This window comes from Mastigoproctus giganteus, chromosome 1, assembly GCF_048544385.1.
Source record: "Mastigoproctus giganteus isolate SK-2022 chromosome 1, ASM4854438v1, whole genome shotgun sequence".
Taxonomy (NCBI): domain Eukaryota; kingdom Metazoa; phylum Arthropoda; class Arachnida; order Uropygi; family Thelyphonidae; genus Mastigoproctus; species Mastigoproctus giganteus.
Window position 1 is genome coordinate 221,379,394 of NC_143575.1, and position 27,090 is coordinate 221,406,483.

The following is a 27,090-nucleotide window of genomic DNA, read 5'->3' on the forward strand; positions in this document are numbered from 1 at the left end:
CTGCTATAGTCCAAGACATTTCACTTTAAAAATTAGATTCACATTATGTCTGCCACTCAAGTCAATTTGTTGTTCCTTCTCAATTACTATGACACACCCATTCTCCTGAGCATGCTTTCCACTGACATACAGACTGTCATGAGAGTCACTCTGACTAGCTGTCTGTGCAAAATCATGGAGAGAATGATTAATTTTCATTTAATATGATATTTAGAATCAAATGACCTTCTTTTCAGCATCCAGTGCAGCTTCCAAGGGAACCGCTCCACTCTGGACCATCGTATTAGGCAAGAAACATCCATCCGGGATGCTTTCCTAAAACACGAATATCTTATGTCTGTATTCTTTGATATGGAGAAAGTGTATAACACAACTTGGAGATTTGGCATCTTAAAAGATTTATATAGCAATTGTCTTGGAGGGCATCTCACCATGTTTATTAAAAACTTTTTAGCCAATCAGTCTTTACAAGTAAGTTTGTGTGAGATCCTTACTCTCTCGTCCATTTTGCCAAGAGGGAGTACCACAAGGATCAGTATTGTGGCGTGCTTTTTGCTATAGTAAATGCCATCACAGAACAACTTCCTCCAACTGTAAACAGCACCCTCTGTGTTAATGACTTTAGTATATTCTCTCAGTCGTGCAACATGAGAGTTATTGAAAGACATCTGCAACAAGCCATTGATCACCTTAATTCCTGAACACTTGCTAATAGATTTAGGTTCTCGCTGCAGAAGACCATTTGCATACATTTTTGATGTAAGTTAGAAGCTTCATCCTGAACCTGAATTGAGGTTCAGACAAAATGCTGTTCCAAGCAGTGTAAGTTCTTGGGACTTGTATTTGATTAAAAGATGATCTTTCTGAACACATCCATCAACTCTGTACAAAGTGCATGAAAGGCTGAATATTCTCCGTGCTCTCACCTCTGTATCTTGTGGTGCAGACTAATGCACCCTACTATGCATTTACTGTGGACTTTTACAATCTAGACTAAAAACTACGGATCCCAAGTATACAGATCAGCCAGGAGCAGTGTATGTGTTTATGTAAAAAACACACAAAATTCTAAATTCTGGAACCTAGCTGTAATCAAGCTATCTGTATTGCTACTGAAGCATTTCAAACATCTCCTGTCCAGAGCCTATATGTGGAAGCAAATGAACCAAATGATATTCAGATTAAGATTATTGTTGTCTCTCTAACATGCTGATGTAAGAAACAATCATCCATTAAATTCACAAAAGTCTTGCTACTGTGTGAATGACCAATCCACGAGGGCCAGTCGATATCTGGAAAGGAAACCTGCTGTGTATATGTCTGTACAGTTGTTCATTATACTCATCAGAATCATTAGGCCTGTAACACTCTCCTACTCTCATATTTGTTTTCTCAGTGCTTACCAAACTGACTCAACATTGCACTGGCTTCTCATGTTGATTGGTTGCACTGCCTCAAATTTTATGTACTACTTAACTAAGAGAAAAACCCCCTCCCCCTGTCCTGTCTATCCTTTCTATACTCGTTGCACTTTCCATATTCAAATTCTAAATCGCTTTTTATCTGAATGTCACCATGTCTCTTATATCCCTACAATGTCTGCATTTGATGATGTAACCAGTACTTCAAGTTCATCAAATTTATTTTCTGCACTCCTAGCATTAGAGTACATGCAAGTATACATACACCTGTTTAATTTGCTTCTTAACTAAGAGCGTAACCCCTCCTCTCCTTTCTGTACTCATTGTACTCTCCATATTCAAATTCTGAATCAGTTATCTGAATGACACCATGTCTCTGATATCCCTACAATGTCTGCATTTGATGACTTCACCAATACTTCAAATTCATCAAATTACTCTGCTCCCATCATTATTGTATATATGAAAGTATACATTTACTCATAGTAACCCTTAACCCTTTGGTAAGCACTGAGAAAACAAATATGAGAGTAGGAGAGTGTTAACACAGCTCATTTATTTGCTTGTTATTTGAGGGGGGCCCCAGCAGGTCTTGAAATCTCCCATGCCTTGTTTTCCAGGCTGCTTTGCGCTCCAGTAGAAATGCAAGAATCATTTTCACCTCTCCCTGTGATTTTTTTTTATATCTATTAGTGTGTGTATCCACCAAGGCTAGCAGTTTTCCGACCCTTGATATTGCTGCCTCGATGGTATCAGCAAATGTTTTTGCACTCCTATTTTGTACCCCCTTTAGAAACAGTCACTCCTTATAATAAGCACAGACCGATGTTGAGAAAAATTCTTTCAAATTCAGAGAATTTTCAAAGAATATTATCTATTCACATTGCTAGTTATGAAAATTGTTTCATAACTAGCAATGTCTCTTTGTTTCAGTGAGAACAGTGTCACCATTCTGCCAGGCAACAGTCCTGACCTTAATCTTATTGAATCAGTCTGAAATTTCTTGGAATGTTTTCTCTGATGTAGAGAAACAAACCAAAATCCTGAACTTCCATATTCTCTTTAGGAGGATTAGTACATTGTCACGCTTCATATCTACCAGAATTTTATGAAAAATGTTTTAACAGCATTCATTTCATCCTTAATATTCAACTTCAACAACATGCATCTAATTACTGATGTATATTTCATACAACAGCTTTATAATTTTGCTTATGGTATGAATATAATGTAATATAATATAATATATAATATAATAATTGTAATATAATGTATATGAAGCATTACATTTTTATTTATTGTTTTACCTTTTATATTCATCAAGATGCATGTTTATCATTTTGATAATGTTTTCATTTTTTTAATAGATTCGACAAGATGTATATTTTTTATCCAGTCAAAAAACTCGACCAACATTATTTGGACTTCCTCTGATTTTTCCATACAATGAAACAACCACCAATCAGGATTTGTATCGAGCTGTGTGGACTCAGGTAGCTCGCTTAGTCTCCCCTCTCCCACCTTCTGAAGCTGCTGTCCCAAATCATGCACAGGACTGGTAAATTGTTTCATCCTCCTTACTATAGCCAGTAAACAGTTAGGTAATATAACTGGGAGGTACTGCTTGGTAATAATGGTATTTGTGATTATTCAAGGGTATTTTTCACTAGGTAATGAGAGTGGTTATCCTGAGATCCAAGTTTCAAAATAGAAAAAGTCACAGTTATATTAGTAATATACTTAGGTTAATTCTGTAAAAACTGGATTGTGAGAAAATGTATCCACTGTGTAAGGTTATATCACCTTATGCGACTTGTTCACCTATTAGAATACCAGGCAGTTCTAACTACACACCACTCTTGAACTTTTCCTCACAACCAACCATTCAAAGTACACAGTAATGTTAATAGTTCTCTATGTAGCTCAGATCAAGATTGTTGATAGTCTAGTCTCTTCTCCAGTGCAGCTTCTCTTCCATGGACTTTTCAGCCTCTTTTAATTTAGCCCACACAAAATGAGGTGGTCTCCATGATTTATATTCCTCTTTTTCGTGGTTGGACCACTATTTTTAATTCTTCTGATTCTAGTATTTTCTCAGATCATCTCACTAAATTATTTTTCTCGAGATGAAATAAGCCTTTATTCCTCAATCTGTCTTAAACTCTACATACAAATGGGCCCTTTATTGTGGACATTTTTTGAATGATACAATCTAAGGGTGCTATTTGGCAGTCTAAACCTAATGAAGCTGATATTCGGGTCCCACCTGAGTCAAGTGGGTTGAATTTTGACTAAATACGGTTGTTCTGTATAATCAGATCCTTTGCTTCCATCTTCAAAATAATGACTGTTTGTAACCCTGGCTATATCTCCTTGTGGAAGGTCCAGAAACACTGCGTCCTATTTTGAAGGTGACCAGCCTGGTGTTAACCAATGTAAGCAGAGATTGAGGTATGGTATTCACATTTCGCCTTTCTGCCGCTACTGGAACAGAGAAGTTTTTTCTGATTTATTTTCTGCTTTATTAGTTTAAATTGACATATTAACTTATTTCTAGAGTAGCTTTATATTCCTATTTACGGTACTTAAAGTTAAAGTAACTTAGATAGAGATTTGTAGGTATTACTTAGTATCGGAAAGGGTATCAAATACACGTGTTTACCGTTCATAAACAGCCGCCATTGTTACGTGAAAATTAATCAGTAAATCTATTAATCTTGTCGAACTTCATTGGCAATTAAATTGTACTTTTAACTATACATATAACCACTTAGGTTACGGAACATAAATAATTAGTAAAAATAAATAATTACTACATAACTTGATACGGAAGTTATATAAAGGGACTTCGTAGATAACACTCGTTACTGAAACGCGATACAGCATATCCGGAATTCGATAGCATTAGCTTTATATAGTATAGTGCATAATATAATATTGTCAATTAATCAGTAGATCTATTAATCTTGTTAAACTTCATTGTCAATTAAATTGTTCTTTTAACTATATATATATAACGACTTAGAGTACAAACGTAACAAATAATTAATACATACTTGATACGGAAGTTATATAAAGGGAACTCGTAGATAACACTCGATACTGAAAAATAAATATAGCATATAACTGTGTTAAGATACAAGTTTAAGGTTTTAATTTTTTTCTGAAATTGTAATTTTACTGACATTTAAATCGAAATCATGACTCTGACCAGAGCAGCAAAGCAAAAGGCTCAAGCTAATGGGAGTGCTGTGACTCAGGGGAGAACTGAGGGGGGCAGTTGCCCTCTGAATCACAGCCTTTTAAGATGCACTGTTTGCTTGATGTTTGCGGAGCAATCGGGTACGGGACATGATACTGCCATGGGGGATATCTTTGTGTGTGCACGATGCAAGGAAATTAGGCAACAACTCGGCGTTGTTATGGGCCTATATGAGACCTTGAAGGACAGGGTGGATGCCCTCGAAGGAAATAAATTGAGGGGCCCATCAAGCTCTCAGCTGCCCACATCAACGCCAGAGCTTGCACTTGGTCATCTTGCAACACAGAGGCAGGCCCCAAGGCAGAATGCGCTGGTCCCACAGGAACTAATAGTTGTTGGTGACTCTATTGTCAGGGAAACGGGGAACATGCTTTGTAAAAAGGATAGGTGGAACAGGACCAGGGTATGTCTGCCAGGGGCAAGGGTTGATGACGTTGTGCAGATATCATCTTTTAAGGGCACAAAAGGTGATATAGTTGTACACGTTGGCACTAATGACATTAAGAGTAGGAGACCAGCGGAATTACTTAACAAGTACAGGTCACTGTTGAAAAAAAGACGTGAAGTAGGGTTAAATTTGAAAGTGTCTGCAATTCTGCCCAGACACGATAGGAGAGAATATATGATGAGAGCCTTGTCGATCAATTCGGCCCTGGAAAGATTGTGCAAGGCTCAAGGGGTAGAATTTTTTTCAGCCTGGACTGTACTTGTTAACACGAGAGATTGCTTCTACAGGGATGGGATACACTTAAATAGAAAGGGTGCAAGAATATTTGCTGATGCTATCGAGGCAGTGTTAGGTGGGTCGGAAAACTGCTAGCTTGGGAGGAGACAAAGACTAATGAATTAACGGTAGCCACTGGCAGAGGTGAAAGAGATTCTTGCACTGCTTCTATTGGAATGAGCAGAAGGATGAAAAACAAGATGCAGGATATTTCAGAGACTGCTGGAAGTCATTGTGATACAAGTAAACACATGGGTTGTGTTAGGGTAGCTAAGAATAGAAACAAGTGCAGGTATACTTGCGTGTACACCAATGCTAGGAGTTTAGTAAATAAATTTGATGAATTTGAGATATTGCTCAAAACATCAAAGGCAGATATTGTTGGGATATCAGAGATGCGGTGTCACACAGATATAAGGAATGCAGAACTGGAATTTGGGGAGTACAATGTGTATAGAAAGGATAGACAGGACAGGACAGGAGAGGAGGAGGGGTTATGCTATTAGTTAAAAAACACATAAAATCCAAGGAAGTGAAGCCAGTCGACATTGATGGACAGGGCAGTGTCGAGTCAGTTTGGTGTGACATAAGCATAGGTAAATCAAAATTGAGAGTAGGAGTGTGCTATAGGCCTAATGACTCTGATGAGTATAATAAGATACTGTACAGGGAAATAGAATGGGCCAGTAAATCAGAGAGTCTTATAATGGGGGATTTTAATTTCCCAGATATTGACTGGAATTTGTGGGTTGGTCACTCACACACTAGCAGGGCTTTTGTGGATTTATTGGATGATTGTTTTCTACACCAGCATGTTCGGGAGGCAACTAGAGGGAGTAATACTCTTGATCTGATTATCAGTAGTGATTCTTCATGCATTAGGAATCTGCAGATAAAGGAACCACTGGGTGGCAGTGATCACAGTGTGCTGAACTGGGATTTACTCAAGGAGGTAACTACCATCAGAGGCAAAGGGAAGGGTTTTTGCTTTCGTAAAGGCGACTATGATGGTCTGAGACAGTATTTAAATTCTATACAGTGGGACCAACTGATGATGTTACCAACAGCAAATTCAAAATGGGAAGCATTCAAGGAACTAATCTTGGAAGCTACCAGGCTTTACATACCAACCAAGAAATATTGTTCAAGGTTCAGGCCTAAATGGTTGTCAGATGAACTAATGAGACATATGGCAGAGAAGAAAAATGCATGGGATACATACAAATTAATGGGTGACATGGAAGCCTATGATAGATATAAGTTGGTCTGTAACCAAGTCACAAAGGAGATTAGGCAGGCAAAGGCAGATTATGAGAAATCCTTGGCAAAGGACGCAAAGAAAAACAGAAAAGAGTTCTTTACCTATTTAAACTCAAGAAGGAAAGGGATGAATCAGATTGGTCCACTGGATGTTGATGGTTCAACAGTTGAGGATCCTGCTCAGGTGGCTAACAATCTAAATGAGTATTTTGCATCTACATTCACACATGAGGAGTTATTCAGGAAGGGGAATGTCGTAGGTGAAGTAAACATTGGCAGTGAGCTAGATTGTTTTCTAATAACTGAGAGGAAAGTGGAGGAGAAATTGCTGAGGATAAACATAAAAAAATCACCAGGGGTGGATGGGATCTATCCAATTATATTAAAGGAGGCAGCAAAGGAAGTAAGCAAACCCCTAGCCATAATTATGAGAGCTTCTTTGGACTCAGGGGAGGTACCCATGGACTGGAGATGTGCAAATGTAACCCCAATTCACAAAGGAGGAACAAAGGCTGACACAAGTAATTATAGACCTGTTAGTTTAACTTCGGTTCCAGGAAAATTAATGGAGGCATTGGTTAAAGAAGCACTGCAGGATCATCTGGACAAGAATTCAGTTATAGCTCAGACACAGCATGGTTTTGTTAAGGGCAGGTCTTGTCTGACCAATTTGATTGGATACTATGATGTAGTCACAAAAGAACTGGATTCAGGGAATAACTTTGATATTATATATTTGGACCTTAGAAAGGCTTTTGATACTGTTGCGCATGGAAGACTGCTGCACAAATTGGAGAAGTGTGGCATTGGAGGCAAATTGCTGCTATGGATAAAGGGATGGTTGAGTGGCAGAAGACAGAGAGTGGTAATCAATGGACACTGCTCAACGTGGACTAATGTTATCAGTGGAGTTCCTCAGGGTTCAGTGTTGGATCCATTGTTGTTTTCTGTATTTATAAATGATATTGATGATGGTGTATCAGGCTTAATGTCCAAGTTTGCAGACGATACCAAGGTTAGGGTTGTTAAGGACACTACTGATACTATGCTGCTGCAACAGGATCTGGAAAGGTTGAGCAGATGGGCTGAGAGGTGGCAAATGAAGTTTAACATTGACAAATGTAAAGTACTACATATGGGAAACAGTAACCCCAGATCAACGTATCAACTCTGTGGTACTACGCTGACAGTGGTAGAGAATGAAAAGGACCTGGGGGTAATTGTGCAGGCAGATATGAAGTTCTCTGAGCAGTGCAGACGAGCTGCAAGAGTAGCTCATGGTGTCTTGTCAATGATATACAGGAATTTTTCTAGCAGGGATAAGGATGTGATTATTCCCTTGTATAAGGCATTGGTCAGGCCACACCTTGAGTACTGTATACAGGTCTGGAGGCCTCATTTCAAGAAGGATGTAGAGCTGCTCGAACGAGTACAGAGAAGGGCAACAAGATTAGTGAATGGAACAAAGGGTTGCTCTTACGAAGAAAGGCTTAAGTTTTGCAAATTACAGAGCCTGGAGACTAGGCATCGGCGAGGTGATCTGATAGAGTTGTATAAGGCTTTGAATGGCTTGAGCATGCTCAATGCCGATGGGATTCTTCCTCTTGCTCAGAATAATCACCTGAGAGGGCATAAATTCAAATTGAGGAAGGACGGATGTTGGATAGATGTGTGGAAATTTGCCTTTAGCCAGCGGGCAGTTGGTTTGTGGAATAGACTCCCATCGTTTGTTGTTGAAGTTGATAGCCTAAATAAATTTAAGGCTCAACTGGACAGGTATTTCGAACGAACGGAGGGGTGAAATGGGAGTAGTGGTTGTTTTTTTTTTTTTTTTTTTTTTGGCTGATGCTGAATAAGCTTGCTTTCTTGCATCATATGCCTCTACTAATGCTAACGTCACACACAAAGAAATAGCTGACCCTGTGTCATTAGGCAGTAATAAGTATTAGATGATTCTCTTCATCCAATACAATATTGCCACTTTGCTTATTGAAAACTTGCAAGTCGTGAAACTATTGGTTTCCATAGCAAAGCTCTGACATCCCCCACCATCTCTTCTGTCATGGATTGTGTCATGCCTGTTGTAGTTATAAGGAGAATCGTATTGAGATACAATATTCCTTGCATTTCGAGAGTACAACTTTAAAACATTTTCAGAGAGGCTGGCCACTAGAACCAGACTTCTTGGTAATTCTCTTAGGGACATTCAAATCACATAGTTTGTAATTTCACTGACTGCTCTGCCAACTTTCACTGGAGGAAGTGTAGATGGTATGTATGGGGGAAGGGGGAACACTGCTATGTATATTCTTGTGTACACCATATCCAAAAATTTTAAGAATTCATACGTCCCCCACCCAGTTTACCTCAATACATCCAGAATGGTTAGTAGAACAAACTTATCCATACAAATATTTAAACATCCCAAAATTAACTACCTAATTCATTGGGGAAAAAAAATAATAAAAAAAAATACATGGTTCTCAGTTCTTATCTTCTCAATGATGTCCAATTTGAGACAACTTGCATTGCCTCCAATAATTTTGAGAACACAGTTGGGTTCTGCTGGTTAATTTTGGTGGGACCTTTAATTAAACTCAGAAGGACATTACAGGAGTAAAATTTAAAATAAGACATTATCATGTGAAGTTTCTTAATTAGTTCATTGGTACACAGAGAGCAGTTGGTGCAATTATACCCACAAACATCTCAACAACTAAATGAAATTGTTTCTGATTTCAATATCAAAATTAGTCTTTTTAGGTCTTGATGTTTGGTTTCTGTAAAATTATTTAGAAAAAGAGAAACCAAACAACAAGGCCTAAAGACCGAATTTTGATATTGAGATTCAGTTCTATAGCTAATAGAGTTTTAAAATATATAGCATCACGAGGTTTTAATAAGCAACTGGTGTTTAAAGCATGGAACTTGCTGAAATACTTTATGGAAATAAATAATGACTAATTCTTCTAATAAGGAGATACAAACCATGAAGCTAGAAATAAATCAAATCGATGCATGTACTTTCTGGAAAGAGTTCTAAAACTTGACCACGGGAACCATTTCGATCTCTCCAATTGTACATTTTCAAAGAAATGCATTTTGTACATGTACATGTCAAAATCAAATGTGGGAATGCAGCTATTTCCCTAAAAGTGGAGAGCATAGCATTCCAATGTTTGTTTTCAAAGGGCTTCAGTTACCTAGTTTGACCCCCCTCAACGTGCACACCTGTACGTTGTCAGCGAACATCCCAGTGATTTTGCTGTAATTCTAGATTAGCACCACTGGGATCCAAAGCCCACAGCGAAGGTTCCACTCTAACACTGTAGGAATCTGGTTTGTGACACAGATACGGCCATCACTTCAGCAGAGAGGCTCAGAACTAAAGCTCCGTTAGATCCATCACCTGAATACCTGATACTCCATTCCGCCGGAGAGAAAGCTATAGGGCAAATGTCACCATTCTTTATTTAGAAGGGTTGGCAGGCTCCCCCAAATCTGTAAAATGGCTGCATTCTGGGGATATATCCTCATCAAAATGTAGTAGTAGCAGTGGCAGCATTTGATGCAAGAAAGAAAATGTATGAGTTTATGCAGCATCAGCCAAAAAAAAAAAAAAAAAATTCACACAACCATTCCCTCTAAATGTTTTTGTCCAGTTCCTCCTTAAATTTATTTAACCTATCAACTTCCATAACAACAGATGGAAGTTTGTTCCAGCAATTAACCAATTGCTGGCTAAAGGCAAATTTCCGCACATCTATTCTACATCTGTCTTTCCTTAATTTGAATTTATGCCCCCTTAGGTTCGTAATCTGAACAAATGGAAGAATCCCATCAGAATTCAGTGTGCTCAACCCATTCAAGGCCTTATACACCTCAATCAGATCACTGCACAGGTGCCTAGTCCCCAGCCATTGCAATTTGCAGAACTTAAGCCTCTCTTGGTAAGAGGATCCCTTCATTCCCCTCACCAATCTTGTTGCCCTTCTCTGTACACGCTCAAGCAAATCTACATCCGTCCTAAAACGAGGCCTCCAGACCTGTACGCAGTACTCAAGGCATGGCCTGACCATTGTATACAGAGGGACAATCACCTCCGTATCCAGCGCATTATAGTCAAAGCTGCTAATGCGCCAATAAAATCTAAATCAATCAATCAATCAAAACCTCCTTATCCCTGCTAGCAAAATTCCTATATATCATTGACCAAACCCCCATGACCTGCCCTGGCGGCCTGTCTGCTTTGCTTGGAAAACTTCATATCTGACTGCACAATTACACCCAGGTCTTTTTCATTTTCTACCACCTTAAGTGTAGTACCACATGATTGGTACGTTTCTCTGGGGTTTCTTCTACCCATATGCAGTACTTTGCCATTGGTAACATCATCAGTTGATCTCATTGTACAGAATTTAAAAACTGTCTGAGACCACTGTATTCACCTTTACGGAAGCAAAAACCTTTCCTTTACCGCTGATGGTAATTATATCTTTAAGTAAATCCCACATCAGTACACTGTGATCACTGCCACCTAGTGGTTCCTTTATCTGCAAATTCTTAATAAACAAATGATCACTGCTGATAACCAGATCAAGAGTATTACCCTCTCTGGTTGCCTCTCGAACATGCTGCTGCAGAAAACAATCATCCAATAAATCCACAAAAGTCTTACTAGTGTGCAAGTGACCAAACCACAAGTTCCAGTCAATATCTGGGAAGTTAAAATCCCCCATTATAAGACATTCTGATTTACTAGCCCACTCTTTTTCTCTGTACAATTGTTCATTGTACTCATTCGAGTCATTAGGCCTATAACACATTCCTACTCTTATTTTTGCTTTCACAGTGCTTATGTCACACAAAACTGACTCAACAGTGTACTGTTCATCTTTATCAACTGGATGCACTTCTTTTGATTTTGTTTTTCTTAATTAACAGCATAACACCTCCTCCCTTCCTATCCTGTCTATCCTTTCTGTACACATTGTACTCCCCCAATTCCAATTCTGCATTCCTAATATCTGTGTGACACCGTGTCTCTGATATCCCAACAATATCTGCCTTTGATGTCCTTGACCAACGCTTCAAATACATCAAATTTATTTACTATAGTTCTAGCATTGGTGTACATGCACCTATTCTTATTCTTGATTACCCTAACACATCCCATATACCCACCTGTTTCATAATGACTGCCATCAGTCCCTGAAACCCCCAGCACCCCTCGCTCCAGGCCGCTGCTTATTCTAACAGAAGTAGTGCAAGAATCACCTTCACCTCTGCCTGCGGCTACTTTTAACCTTTTAGTCTGTGAATCCCCCCCCCCAAGCTAGCAGTTTTCCAACCCACCTAACACTGCCTTGATAGCATCAGCAAATATTCTTGCACCCTTTCTATTTAAGTGTATCCCATCCCTGTAGAAGCAATCTCTCCTGTTAACAAGCGCAGACCACGCTGAAAAAAATTCTACCCCTTGAGCCTTGCACATTCCCTCCAGGGCCAAATTGATTGACAAGGCTCTCATCATGTACTCCCTCCTATCGTGTCTGGGCAGAATTGCACTTTCAAATTTAACCCTAACTCAAACTTTTTTGCAACATTGACATGTATTTGTTAAGTAAATCTGCAGATCTCCTACTCTTAATGTCATTGGTGCCAACATGTAGAACAGTATCACCTTTTGTGCCCTTAAAAGATGATATATGCTTTACAACATCATCAACTTTTTTTCCCTTGGCAGACATACCCTGGTCCTACTCCATCTATCCTTTTTACACAATATATTCCCTATCTCCCTGACAATAGAGTCACCAACAATAACCAACTCCTGTGAAACCAGCACATTCTGCATTGAGATTGCCACTGTGTTCTCAGGAGTGAGCTCTGCTATGCAAAACACTCCAAACAGCTCCTCCATGCAAACTGTATTGGGAAAATGCCGATGACCATAACACCCCACAAGACACTGAACTTTTCCAGAGGCATGATCTTTGAGTGGAATCTTCTGGAAGTGTACGAATCAATCTGTTCAGAACTAAAATCACAAAGAGTGACAGCTACAAAGTGAATGTTCATATGTAGGGATAGGAATCTAGTGCCAACCAGAAACCTCATTCTTACTTTTAATGCACCAATATCACTTAATAAGATTAACGTTGGCTATCTGAACTGCACAGTACATTTATATGTTCCAAACTCGTTATGGTGCTTCAAGTGCCAGAAATATGGACATTCACAAATGGTCTGTTGTGGGGCTCTCACATGCCCTCAATGTGGTTCCAAGGACTGAAATTACATCATGCAAAGCTACAAAACCCATCTACATTAATTGCCAATGGAACACCCTGCATACCAGAGTTTAAGGAAGAAAAAGAATTATAATGAATGATTAAAAGCAGAGCTGAATATCTCTTATTAGGATGCCAGAAAAGCAGTTAAACTAGTAAATAGCAACAAGGCAACATATGCTGAAAGGGTTGCCAAGAAATATTCTATTGGAACTTAAACCAAAATAATTGTACCACCAAAAGAGGCATTTACACCTATAGCCTGCTGTTTACTGAGCTGAGCAAAACAGCACAGAAAACTCAGTCAGTTGCCACTCCAGTACTGGTACCTCCTAAAAATCGAGTGAAGTACCCAAACAGAAAACCCAACTGCCAATGGCAGTACAAGAAAAAATGGATGTTGAAACCAAGGAGGTACCTGACAAAACAGTCTTGGAACTCTTTGTGGAGGAAGACATGGACCCAGGATCCATAATTCCCCAAAAAAGATAAATCCAAGGCTGATAAAAAGTAAGCCCTCGGCACTTCAGAAACCCACCAACATAACCACCACCAAGCCCAGGTAATGGCTAAATTCCTTCAGTGGAATTGTCATGGATTCTGACGAAATGCATAATACATCGAGGTACTTCTGCAAAAGAACCAGTCTGCTTTTGTTACAGGAGACTTTGAAGGCAAACGATGATTCCACCATGCATAACATGTTGATTATTTGCAAGCATAGAATTGTGGATGGCCCTGCTTGTGGAGGAGTCGCTACACTTGTGGCAACCAGATCTCATTTCAGCCTTTGCAGATTACAAGCAGCGTAGATGTTGCTGCAATTTGCCTTAGTAGGTTTTTATTAAGTCTGCTCTCTTTATTTGCCACCTGAGACTGACATCCCCAAGAAGGACTGTGATAACCTTGTTTGCAGTTGCCTCCCCCTCTCTTACTCCTTGGGGATTTTAATGGACATAACACCCTTTGGGGTAGTGCTGGCATCAGTGGAAGGGGACGAGTCATAGAGCATATGTTCATTGACAACATCCTCTGCCTTCTGAATGTGGAACAAACACATTCGTCTACATGCCTACCCATATGTTTTGCGCCATTGATCCTTGTATCTGCTCCCCTTCTTTCGAACCTTCACTTACCTGGGTGGTGGAGAAAAACCTGTATGGAAGTGAACACCTCCCTGTAATAACCTGCTTACATACTGGGAGACTGTCTTCCTTTTAGGTTACCACGTGGAAGATTGCCTTGGCTGACTGAAATACCTTTCAAGGTCTGGCAAATTTTGACATCACTACAATCAGTCAGGAGCTTATCAATGATGCGTTCGCATACATCACAGAAAACATTGTTCATGCAATTGCAATTCCAAGGACATCCACCCAGTTTCCACCATTCCCCAAACCATGATGGAATTACAATTTACAGCAGCAAAACAGGCTCAGAACAAAGCTTGGGGGATATTCCGACAATATCCTACCACATCATCAGCCACATTCAATCCACTTCATGATGAAGGCCTTTCCAGTTCCTTCTGTTTTGTGCAATGGCCATCCATTTACTACCCACAAACTTATGAATTTCATCTGTCCATCTCTATCATTGTCTTCCAGGTTTTGTTCTAGCTCCTCTTGGGTACCATTCTGTTATTTTCTTAGTCCATCTGTCATCATGTCTTTGACACCTACCACAGCCAGCCGAATAGCTTTTAAATATGCATGCTACACTCACCATTAGAGTCAAAAGGAATTGTTGATCCAGTTCACATTATCTGTTACCCAGATAACCAGTGCTAAGGTGGTCTGGAAAATGAAGGGAAATCACACAGCACATCCCTTATCAGTTCTGGATTATAATGGATGCACTGTTGCAGACTCAACTGCAGTAGCCAATGCCCTTGGGGAAACATTTTCTAATATCTCAGAAACATCTTATTTCCCAGGGTTTCTGGTCCTTAAACATAAAACTGGGGAAAAAAAAAAAAAAAAAAAGAGGCTCTTGATTTTACATCAAATAATGAGCCATTTACCATACACAAGCTGAAAACAGCTCTCGTGCTTACCAAGACTAGTTCTGTTGGACCAGATGACATATATTATGAGATGATTAATCTATCACCTAAATCCATGTAACACCTGCTATTCCGATACAACAGAATTTTCCTTGAAAAGCAGTTTCCAGACACCTGGTACAAGCCAATTATTATTGCTTTTGCTAAGCCAGGAAAGGATCCTGCCGACCGGGCTAGCCGTGTGGGTAAAGTGCCTGCCTGGCAACCCAAAGGTCACGGGTTTGATTCCCGCCTCAGGCTTGGATCAAAGTACTGCAAAAACTTTGGGAGGTGCATTATGGCCACAGAAGCCTATGCGCCAACAACTACAAAAAAAAAAAAAAAAAAAAGATCCTAAATTTCCAAAAAATTACCGTCCTATTGCTCTGACTAGTTTTGCAAAATATTGGGGAGAATGACCAATGCTTATGTCTTATGGTACCTGGAATCAAATGACATTCTCTCCGAAGTGCACTTTGACATTCTTCTCTGAAGTCCACTTTGGGCCACTTAATTCGAATGGAAGATTTGGATTTTAAATTCTTGGAGATTTGGGTTTTTATAATCTTGGTCTAAGGGGATGCCATCCTGTTTTTATTAAAACCTTTTTATCCCTTCATTTTTTATAAGTTCAAGTGGGATCCCATCTCTCTCAGTCCTTTTGCCAAGAGGTGGGATTACTGCAGGAATCTGTCCTAAGTGTTACGCTTTTTGCCATTAAAGTCAACTATTACCAAACAACTTCCTCCAACCATAAACAATGCACTCTTTGTCGATGACTTCAGCAATTTTCTCAATCATGCACAACATGAGGGTAATTGAGAGACGACTACAACAAGCCATTGACCATCTTAACTATTGGGCATTGGTCAGTGATTTCAGGTTCTCATTGGAGAAGACCATTTGCATTCATTTCTCTTGCAAGCATAACCTTTGCCAACCCCAAACCAGAATTGAGACTTGGATGAAATTCCCTGGGCTCATATTTGATAAAAAGTTGACATTTCTCCAACACATTTGTCAGCTATGCACAAAGTACATGAGAGGACTTAACAGTCTTCGTGCTCTCTCTTCTGCTTCTTTGGGTGCAGACCGAATTCACTTTACTCTACCTGTATCATGCACTTGTGCGATCAAAATTAGGTTCTGGGTCTCAGGTATGTGTTCGCCGGAAATAGTGCCCTTCAGTGGTTTGATCTCATTCACCATCAAGCTATTCGTATTGCTACTGGCACATTCAGAACATCTCCTGTCCAAAGTCTATATGTGGAAGCGAATGAACACTTTGACGAAAACAGTTGTCTCTATAGCATGCTTTTAAGTGAACTCCCTGCCAGACTACCCCATGTGGACATCCGTTTTTGAGCCATGATGCAAAAATCGTTATAATACTGATCACACTGCCAACTGCACATTTGGTTTTTGTGCCTAAGAGCTACTCAAAGTCCTTAGCATTGCAGTAGACAAGGTTGCGCAACCACCAAAACAACTCCTTCTACCCTAGCATGTTCAAATTCCAGCATGTGACTTCTCCTTTAAGAACTGGATTAAGGTTGATATGCTGCCTGCTACTACTTTCAGCTCTACTTACAACACCGAGCCAAACATTCTGACTTTTTGCCTGTGTATACAGATGGCTCGATGTCAGAATCATGTGGGATCTGCTGCTGTGTTTTCTGACTATAATATAAATTCCCCCTAAATGCAGCATATACACTGCAGAGCTAGCCTTGGACTACATTAAAACTCACCAATACAAACGGTTTCTTATATATACTGATTAAGTGAATGCACTACAGGCTTTACAAGTGATGAGATACACGACTCATCCAACCCTGTCCCAAATCCAGCAGAAAATGTGCAATCTCTGTGAAGGTGGATTCGATGTCTGCTTTCATTGGATTAAAAGCCACATCAGGATTAGAGGAAACAATTAGGCTGAAACTGCAGCCATCTTGGCTGCCCTGATGAATTTTGACCGACCTGTTAGCCACCTGTACAGACCACAGGCAAGTAATACATAATAAGTTGTATTCGCAGTGGCAAGATTCGTGGCATCGGCAGGTAACAAACAAACATATTAAAGCCTGTGATCAAATTATTGCAGTCTAGTTCTTGCTCAGCTCTGTTGAGGGCTGACAACTCTCCTATGTGCAAACATTGTAACACTATTTTATCCATTAAACACATCTGATTATACCAATTTTAGAAATGCTCATTTTACTGCTTTTAATCATCTGACTGAGCCTTATACACTCAGTCAGATTTTATCTGACATTCAGCATATGTCAGTAGTTTTTAATTTTTTTGCATAATATCAATATGTATAGTTGTATACAAAATAGTCAATTTATTTTTACTCATATGCTGTTTTTATTTATTAATGTGTATATATATACATACACATACAACTCTTTGATGAGATGACTTTTTTAAAGGTTGCCAAAATTTCAGTCTTCTTGAAATTTAAAACTTTTCCTGGTGCATTATACCCAAATTTGTTTTTGTGCCTTAAAACCAAAATCTAAATCCAACCTAGTTTGACAAGCCATACACTTAAACACATTTTAATTATTCTACTTTTAATCTCCATTTTACTTTTATAATGTCATAAATTTAAACCATGCGACTCAAACACATAACAGGCACATCATATCACACGCTCTTTGACAAGAGAAGTTTATTTTTAGCTAAGCCAATTAACAGTGAAATCCAATCAAAAATAGGAATATGTTAAAAATTAATAATATAGCTATTCATGCTTACAATTATAATTAAATTTCATCTTTAGCAAAGTGCACCAATAGAATTGAAAAAACTACAAACTTTACAGACTTACAAGTACTTCTTGACATCATGCACAACCAAAGCTTACAATTTCTTCCCACTTTTCTTTAAAAAAATTAATTTGTAATTATTTTTTTTTGACAAATTACTAACCTCTTAATTTACATGAAACAAAAAATGAATAATTATCAGCATTTTAAGGTTTCAAGTTAATGAATTGGTAATGTCAGCAATTTGTTTTTATGTAAATATTGACTGACTAACTGACTTCTGAACCCTTTATCTGAATTAATGCATTATTCTTAAAATAAGCTAGTAGGCATTCAAGAGTACTGTTTTTTTTTTTTTTTTTCTTTTTTTAATCATGAGATAAACTTTAGGCTTACTTTATTTTTAATGCTTGTCTTTTTAATAGTGATGACAGCTTAGGATATGAATATCCATTTACTTTGAAAGCTGTACAGAAAGATGGCTTCTTATGTGCATCTTGTCCATGGTACAGGTAAGAATTTAATAAAAATTATGTCCACTAATTGTCAACATTGAGAAATTAATTATTAATCTTAACATTTGAAATACTGGCATGATATACAATGGAAGTTCCTCTCTGTATTCTTTTGCCTGTTTAGGCTGAGAAATATAGAAAGAAATCAACTGCTAAACATTAGTGATTGAAATGACCCTGTCTTGATTGGCAGTAAAAACCCCTAAAATCAGGTGACTATTTTTTGGAAATGGTAAACCAGAGTCAGTCAGAACAACTACTCAAAATGAAAATTGTTGGCAGAATTCCTAGTCACTATGAATGATTCATTAGGTAGCTCCCTTTGGAGCTATCCTAAACACACAAAAGGAGTTACTGCAGAATGGGACCTTCTTGGTGTACTGGGAGAAAATCCAAAATGAGTTACATAGCCATGAAGTTACCATGTCAAAAGAATAACACTCAAATGAATTTTACTGAGATGAAAATATTCATCCCAGTAAAAACATAATTTTAACATTGAGCATGTCTAAATGATCAATATCCATAAAACTCAGATGCTCACATCATTGTTTACCCAGACCCTATATATATATATATATCCAGTGTGCCAGAGGTACAGACATTTCCAGACATGCAAAGACCTTCAACAGAGACTGCAACTCATATTTTAATATTTCCCAACTGCACAGATGAGCAGAGTGCCTGCTCAAAGAGTATGAATAATGAAAAAAAGAAAATAAAATACAAAGTTAAACACGTTGCAGAAATATAAAAGCACAACATGTAAACAAATGTCTCTACAAATGGAAAGGAAGTGAATAATAGAAACAAAAAAAAAAATCTCCATATCAGATTGAGTATATTCATTAGATCAAAAGATTAAAAAGAAAAGGAACAGATAATAAATACATTCAATACCATAAAACAGTAATACTACCAAATTCATAAGAAAAACACGGTCAAAAATAGAAGCATAGGAATAAATCAACACAAGTCGACTCATGGCTGTAAAAGAAAAGAACTGGTTCTAGAAAAATCAGTTCTTTTATTAAAATCTTTTCAGAAGAAGGTATGAATACTGGGAACCAAACTTCTCCTAAAATTTCCTTTTTGGAGAAGACAGTAAACTGATAGACACAAAACACCCAGTCAAAGAAAGCGTGCCAAAGACACTTCAAAGCTCAACATTTACTTGACCTCCTAGAATATCTCTGTTGTAAGAAAAGTCTTAATCATCTTATTTGAATTACAAATAATATAAAGCATATGCAAATTCATATAAGCTATATATATATCAAATTATGATTAAAACAGAAAGATTTAGATCCATAGCCGAGTGGTCAGGAGCGGGAGTGCAATAGCACTAGTTCTTTGTGTAGACCGGGGTTCAAGCCCCTGACTGATAAACACTGTCGATCTGCCAACCTGCACTGGGCCAGCGTTGGCAGATTATGGCCCATTCCCTCAACATGAATTGTTGAGGAGACTTCCATCCCACAGTGGGTTGATGACTGCAGTTTACCTCTTTTTTTTTTTTTAACCCTGCCAATCATCTGAACTAAACTGGAAACAGTTGCAGTCTGAATTTAAGTGAACTGTTTCTATATGCCTGCTACTACCAAGCCAAGTTATAAACCACAAAGATCTAGAAAATCCAGCAATTCAGCTACTCTTTCCCCCCCTCCACTTGGGGAGAAGAAAAAATATTGTTTGTTAACCAGAAATCCAAAGTGAAAGCTAGGCAAAGTAGACTAGGAAAAAACTGCAAAAGTAGAAACATGTAGCTATACTGGAACAACAGCAGATCTAACCAATATCCATCAGCTTCACAGTTAATCGTGCAACAAACATGTTACTCCAAAGTTAACAATACCAATAACACGAAAATGGTAGTGGAATTAATCTTTGCAGTATAGTGAAGAAAGAAAACCAGAACATGAAATAACTTATGAAACCAACAAATAGCCAGATTCATTACAACGATAAATATAAATAATTCTTAGAATTGTTTTTCATCAGTAATTACCAGAGCAGATACTCAAGAAATATAAAAATGCATATCTTTTATAATAAAGATTTTAACTTTATTAATAAGAATTTGTGATTTGCTGCATGCGTTTCAACTCACTATATCCTGGAGTAGTTTCATGCTTAGTGCAGTGCTGAATATACTTTGTCCCAAAAAAAAAAAAAAAAAAAAAGTCCAGGCTTTTGATTAAACGTTTCAAAGAAGTTCATATAATTGCTAGAAGATACCAGCACACAGAATAAAATCACTACATTAGTTTTTATTTTTTTTTCACTCAATATTACATATATGCTAAAATGTTAAAATTGTTAACAGTGGATTATTTAATATTTGATTTAGAGAAACAAGAGCTAATAAGTGCTCAATATCTCCTATATTATATTAGTTATTACATAATTAAACAGGAATTACCTTGATTTCTTGTTATAGGGAAGCTTCTATCCAACTCTCCAGGTCCAACACATAAAATGATTAAAAAAAAAAAGATATTCAACTATCTCTTAATGTGTTCCATACTGCAAGAGTGAATGCAAATTAATAGTCCGGGATCAACGCCAAGACCCTAACCTGACACCAAAACCACTAATCCCGACACAACCATCCGCATCAGAAAACAGTGTCTAATACTAAAATAGTTTAAAAATATTAAAATTGCGTGATGGCATATTTCTACCACCTAAAGTTGGACGAAACCTATTTGCTAGTACATGTTCACAGGATGGAATGAAACTAATAGACACACCTGCGTGTCTTATTTAAAAGAAAATTTATACGTTATTGCGCATGCTTTCATAGGACCAATCATCAGATATTAAGAATGGTCTGCAAATGTTAATGGAATTTTTACATAATTTCATTTCAAGTGTTTCCATGATGAGTAATTTGCTGTAATTGTGTTGAATATTAATGACTCTTACCACATTAAAAAGGAACAAATGAACCTCATTCACCTATTAAATTGTTGGCTCAAGAAAAGATAAGAAATAACCACCAAAAAACATATATAGATATAAAACATTTTGTTACAGTGCCATATATAGAACATTGGTTTAACAAGCTGAATGACTTGTGTAAATGTACAGACATGAGAATAATGGCTAAACCTATCAACAAATTGCATACTTTATTAAGACAATGGTCAACAAATTCCTCCATGCAACAGATACATGACTTAGTTTATAGTCTTTCTTGTTTGTTTGTTTGTTATTTGGATTTTAGGAGCATTAGCAACTAAGGCCATATTGCTCCGGGATATGCGGTGGCCATTCCCTGACCTTTCCGCATCCTCCGTATTTGGTGGTGACGGGCTCGAACCCCGGTCTAATCAAGAAGCGTGTGCTACGCGCTGCTGCTCCTTCCCACCTGGCTACGGAGGCGCCAGTCTTTCTTGTAAAGACTGCGACTCATCGTATGTGGTTTCCACGAAGGGGGTTCTAGAATTTCGCGTTAAACAACATGAAGCTTCAGTTCAAGGGTCGAGAGCTGGTGCTTCTGAATTAGCATCTCACGTCGTGAATGAGGTTCATTTGTTCCTTTTTAATGCGGTAAGAGTCATTAATATTCAACACAATTACAGCAAATTACTCATTGTGGAAAAACTCGAAATGAAATTATGTAAAAATTCCATTAACTTTCGCAGACCGTTCTTAATATCGGATGATTGGTCCTATGAATGCATGCGCGATAGCGTATAAATTTTCTTTTAAATAAGATGCACCAGTGTGGGTTGGGGTCTTGCCTTTGATCCCGGACTATTACTTTGAGTTCATTCTAGTGGTGTGGAACATTAAGACATAGTTTATTATCTTTTTTAATCATTTTATGTGTGGACCTGGAGAGTTGGATAGAAGCTTCCCAAAAAAAACAAGAAATCAAGGTAATTCTGTTTAATTATGTAATAATTAATATTTGATGTATTAAGTCATGCATGTGGCACATAAAGTGAATTTTAAATCATTTCTGTTGTTGGGTTATAAATATGTTTAATTTTTTGAAGAATTTATTACATCGAATTTAATGAGCCATGTGGCTCTGTCATGGTAGTTGATTCACTTAAGTTGGCAATGTGTGCTACAGTTAATTTCAGTGAGGTGATGAACATAAAGATTTTATATTAGTCACTGCTACTTGAGCAAAAATAAATAAATTTAGTCTTTAAAATATAGTTTATTGCATTTTTAGATAAAATGCATTAATTGGTTACCATTCATTTGGAAGAAAAGTTTCTTCCAAAATTGTTAAGGCTCTTTGCCTAATGTTTCTGCTGTCGGAACATATTGCATCCCTAATTATTGTATTAAGGCTGGGAGCTTTTTGATTCTGAGAACAATGGTTATACAGAGTTTTGCCCTTCCCAGAAGTCCAAGTGTTTTTGGCCCTATTTCCATTTATTTTAACATCTTAAAATTTGTTCAAAAATGTTTCTATCTTATCTCTTAAACCAAATTTCATTAGTTAAGCATACTTCAATTTACTGTGGTTTTGAGGATAGGTCCACAGTCCTGTGTTTGATTCAACTGGTTGATAAGGTTTATTGTGTGTGGTGGGGGAAGGAATTCAGGAGCTGATTTTCATGCAGTAGTCCACAGTCCTGTGTTTGATTCAACTGGTTGATAAGGTTTATTGTGTGTGGTGGGGGAAGGAATTCAGGAGCTGATTTTCATGCAGTGTACACATATATATCAGCAACATTTAATCAGATGTTGACTGTCTGTATTGTTGAATTTATTGCAAAGGTTTTATTGAATCCATATTGAAGTTAATGCATGCCTTTCTTTTTTTATTTATCGTATTTCTGTCAGTTCATATGTATTGTTTGCTCATCTCAGTGTTTTCAAAATCTATTTCTATGATTGAGAGTGTCAATTATATAGTGAGCTACCAAATATTTATTTGTTCAAAAAAAAATAGTGAATAAATTAGTACATCTGAAACCCGTTAGAACACGATTCCACTTATAACGTGATGCAATCATACTCCCATTTTTCATCAATTGAAACATGTTTTAGTCACTCACTGAAGATCAACATTTTGAATTCCTTGTGAACACATGACAATATTTTCAGTTTCACATGAATCCACATATGCTTTATCCATTGATTGCCATAAGAACAATAATAAATTACTTGTAACTTTTTGACTTGTATTGCAGAGGCACTTGCTGGTTTGCAAACTGGACTTAGATTTCTTGAAACAGAAATGGTAGATTCCCTTTCAATTTTACAGTAGTAGTAGTAGTAGTGGCATGTGATGCAAGAAAGCAAGTGCATGAGATTATGCAGCATCAGCCAAAAAAAAAAAATTTACAAAACAATTCTATCTAAATGTTTGTCTAGTTCCTCCTTAAATGTATTTAACCTATCAACTTCCACAACGACAGATGGAAGTTTGTCTTTCCTTAATTTGAATTTATGCCCCCTTAGGTTCGTAATCATAACAAGTGGAAGAATCCCATCAGAATTCAGCGTGCTCAACCCATTCAAGGCTTTATACACCTCAATCAGATCACCTCGCAGGTGCCTAGTCTCCAGCCAATGCAATTTGCAGAACTTAATCTTCTAAATGAAGGGATCCTCTTGGTAAGAGGATCCCTTCATTTCCCTCACCAATCTTGTTGCCCTTCTCTGTACACGCTCAAGCAAATCTACATCCTTCCTAAAATGAGGTGCCTCCAGACCTGTACGCAGTACTCAAGGTGTGGCCTGACCATTGCCTTATACAGAGGGACAATCACCTCCTTTTCCCTGCTAGCAAAATTCCTATATATCATTGACAAAACGCCATGACGTGCCCTGGCAGCCTGTCTGCATTGCTCAGAAAACTTCATATCTGACTGCACGATTACTCCCAGGTCTTTTTCATTTTCTACCACCTTAAGTGTAGTACCACACAGTTGGCATGTTTCTCTGGGGTTACTTGTACCCATATGCAGTGCTTTGCATTTGTCAATGTTAAACTTCAGTTGCCACTTCTTAGCCCATCTGCCCAAATTTTCTAAAAAAATAAAAACATGTTGAAATTGTTAAAAAAAAACAGAGATGCAATGAAACAGTCAACCCTTGACACAGTTTAAAAAAAAAAAATGAAAGACTTGAAAGTAATGGCTAAAATGTGCAAAGTTTGTTTGCTAATGTCTACTTAGTAGTTGAAAGAACAAGAAATGCATTATGTTTTCCTTTTTATTCCAAATTTTTGACCATTAGTTAATTTCAAAATGCGATCACGTGGAAAAGCAGTTTTGGTGCCAAAAGGTGTCTGTTTATCATTTTTATGTATATTTAACAACTTGAATATTGGTTTTTTAAAACTTAAAAAAAAAAAAAAACTTTTTTTTTTGTACAGTGCATCAATAAAAGATTGAAACAACTGAATTGCTTATTATTTCCATTATTATTCTTTGCATGATTTTTCTTAGACATAGTATTGTAATCATTTCACAAAAAGCCGACCGGGCTAGCCGAGTGGGTAAAGTACCTGCCCGGCAACCCAAAGGTCGCAGGTTCGATTCCCGCCTCGGGCTTGGATCAAAGTACTGCAAAAACCTTGGGAGGTGCAATATGGCCACAGAAGCAGATGCGCCAACAACTACCAAATCAAAAAAAAAAAAAAAAAAAAAAAAAAAAAATTTCACAAAAAAAGAGATGAGCAAAATTGATAGTACGTATGAAGTTTGAATGCCAAAAAATTATTAGAATTTTCTAACAAAGTCCCGCTTATGTCACGATGTGATTCTTTGGACCCCAAGCATCCTGTTATAACGGCTTCACCTGTATTTGGGATTTTTTCATTTATACAAATGAAAAATTTGAATAATATTCATCATCTGTTGTTCCGATCTTCCACAGGTCGATGTAAGAAGCCTCGCCACCATGCCCTGTCCATGTACTTCTCTCCATCATTATTTCGTTCCAGTTTCCTCCTCTCTTAATGACATTGGTCTTTATCGTGTCCTGCCACCTCATTCTTGGTACCTTCCCCCTTGGTCTTTTGTCCTTTAATTGTAAATCAAACATTCTTCCTGGCAAACACCCCTTGTTCATCCTCTTGACATGTCCGAACCATTTCAAACGGAACCTTTCAATCCTGTCCTGGAGTGTTTCAACCTGAATTCTCTCCCTAATCACATCATTCTTGATTTTGTTGTACCTAGCCTATCTGGCTATGCTCCTCACAAATTTCATTTCCGCCCTCTGTATTCTGCTTTCATCCTTTTTCCTCATAGTCTAAGTTTCAGATGTATACGTCACAATTGGTATGTAATAGGTCTGGTATATGGCCTTCTTACAATTCAGTGGTATGTTCCTGTTGCAGATAAGATCTCTTGTCTGCTTGCAGAAATTCCTGCCCAATTGTATCTGCTACTTATTTCTTTGTCTATCACTCCATTCTTTGTGATTGTGCTTCCTAGAAATTTGAATTTGTTAAGCTTTTTCACTTTTAAGGGAAAAAGCTTAACAATTTTTTTTTTCCCCTTTTCCATTTTAAGCTTTTTTTTTTCTTTTTTTTTTTGCCTTTTCCCTTCCACTCCTCTTTAGAACCATTACTTCACTCTTCTCCTGACTGAAAACCAGGAGAAGAGTGAATAATATTATATGTTAAAAATCCTAGTCTTCTAGATTCGCATTGATCTGATTATTCATGAAAAGTATATATATTTGACATTTTTAAGCATTGTTTTTGACAGAAAATGTCAAAATAACATGAACATTGTCTGCTGGTCTGAAAAACACTTTTAAAAACATTCTCTGGACTAGCAGATAATGTTTAGTTAGATTTACTGAAAGTAAATCTAACTAAACAGTTAGTGGGCCATAGATATTATTTACTGTTAGACCTATTTGTGTGGGTTTTGTCAATTTGCACAACTAATCCATTCTACATTAAGTGTGTTACTTCGGTGGAATTCCAGATTTTAAAATGGCTAAATCTCAAATAAATTCATGCTTATCTATCATTGAAATCCTACTTATATGATGCTTTTAGCATTCAAAACATGTGCACAATTGAGTAATACTGAAGTGAGTAATTATTAATTATTCAGTGGAATAATTACTCACTTCACTGAGTAATTGTATGCTGCTTTTACAAATTCATTTCATTTATATGGCCAGTATGTTTATGGATTACATTATAAAATCTATTGTTAAGTGTTTGTAAGCCCTGATGAGATTTGTACTGTTTTATATATGACCATATAATTGTACTGTATTGCCATTTTAATTTTTTTGTTTGATATGTTTAATTATAATACTAATTACCTCATCCAAAGTACATTCCTTATCTTGTGAGTAGTAGGGAGCTAGCTATTTAGCTACTGGACTACAGAGGATCAGCTGCGAGTAGAAGAAGAGGCATATGATGCAAGAAAGCAAGTGTATGAGCCTATGTAGCATCAGCCAAAAAAATTTAATAAAAAATTTACACAATCCGTTCACTCTAAAAGTTTGTCCAGTTCCTTGAATTTATTTAAGTTATCACCTTCCACAACGACAGATGGAAGTTTGTTCCAGCAATCAACTACCCACTGGCGGAAGGCAAATTTCCATACATTTATTCTACAAGTGTCTTTCCTCAAATTGAATTTATGATTCCTCAGGTTTCGTTATCTGAACAAGCATAAGAATCTCATCACAACTGAGCCTGCTCAACCCATTCATGGCCTTATACACCTCAATCAGATCACCTTGCAACTGCCTAGTCTCCAGATGCTGCAATTTTCAGAACTTAAGCCTTTCTTTGTAAGAGAACCCCTGCATTCTCCACAACAATCTTGTTGCCCTTCTC

The 27,090-nt window shown here is 37.5% G+C and overlaps 1 protein-coding gene across 1 annotated transcript in view; it reads left to right on the forward strand.

Annotated features, from left to right (window-relative positions):
* Usp32 (Ubiquitin specific protease 32) overlaps positions 1–27,090 on the forward strand; it is an 837,997-nt gene that overhangs the window by 657,032 nt on the left and 153,875 nt on the right. The window contains exons 28-29 of the mRNA XM_090368859.1: positions 2,789–2,979; positions 18,207–18,293. Coding sequence (XP_090224985.1) covers positions 2,789–2,979; positions 18,207–18,293 — 278 coding nt within the window. The remainder of the gene's footprint in view (positions 1–2,788; positions 2,980–18,206; positions 18,294–27,090) is intronic.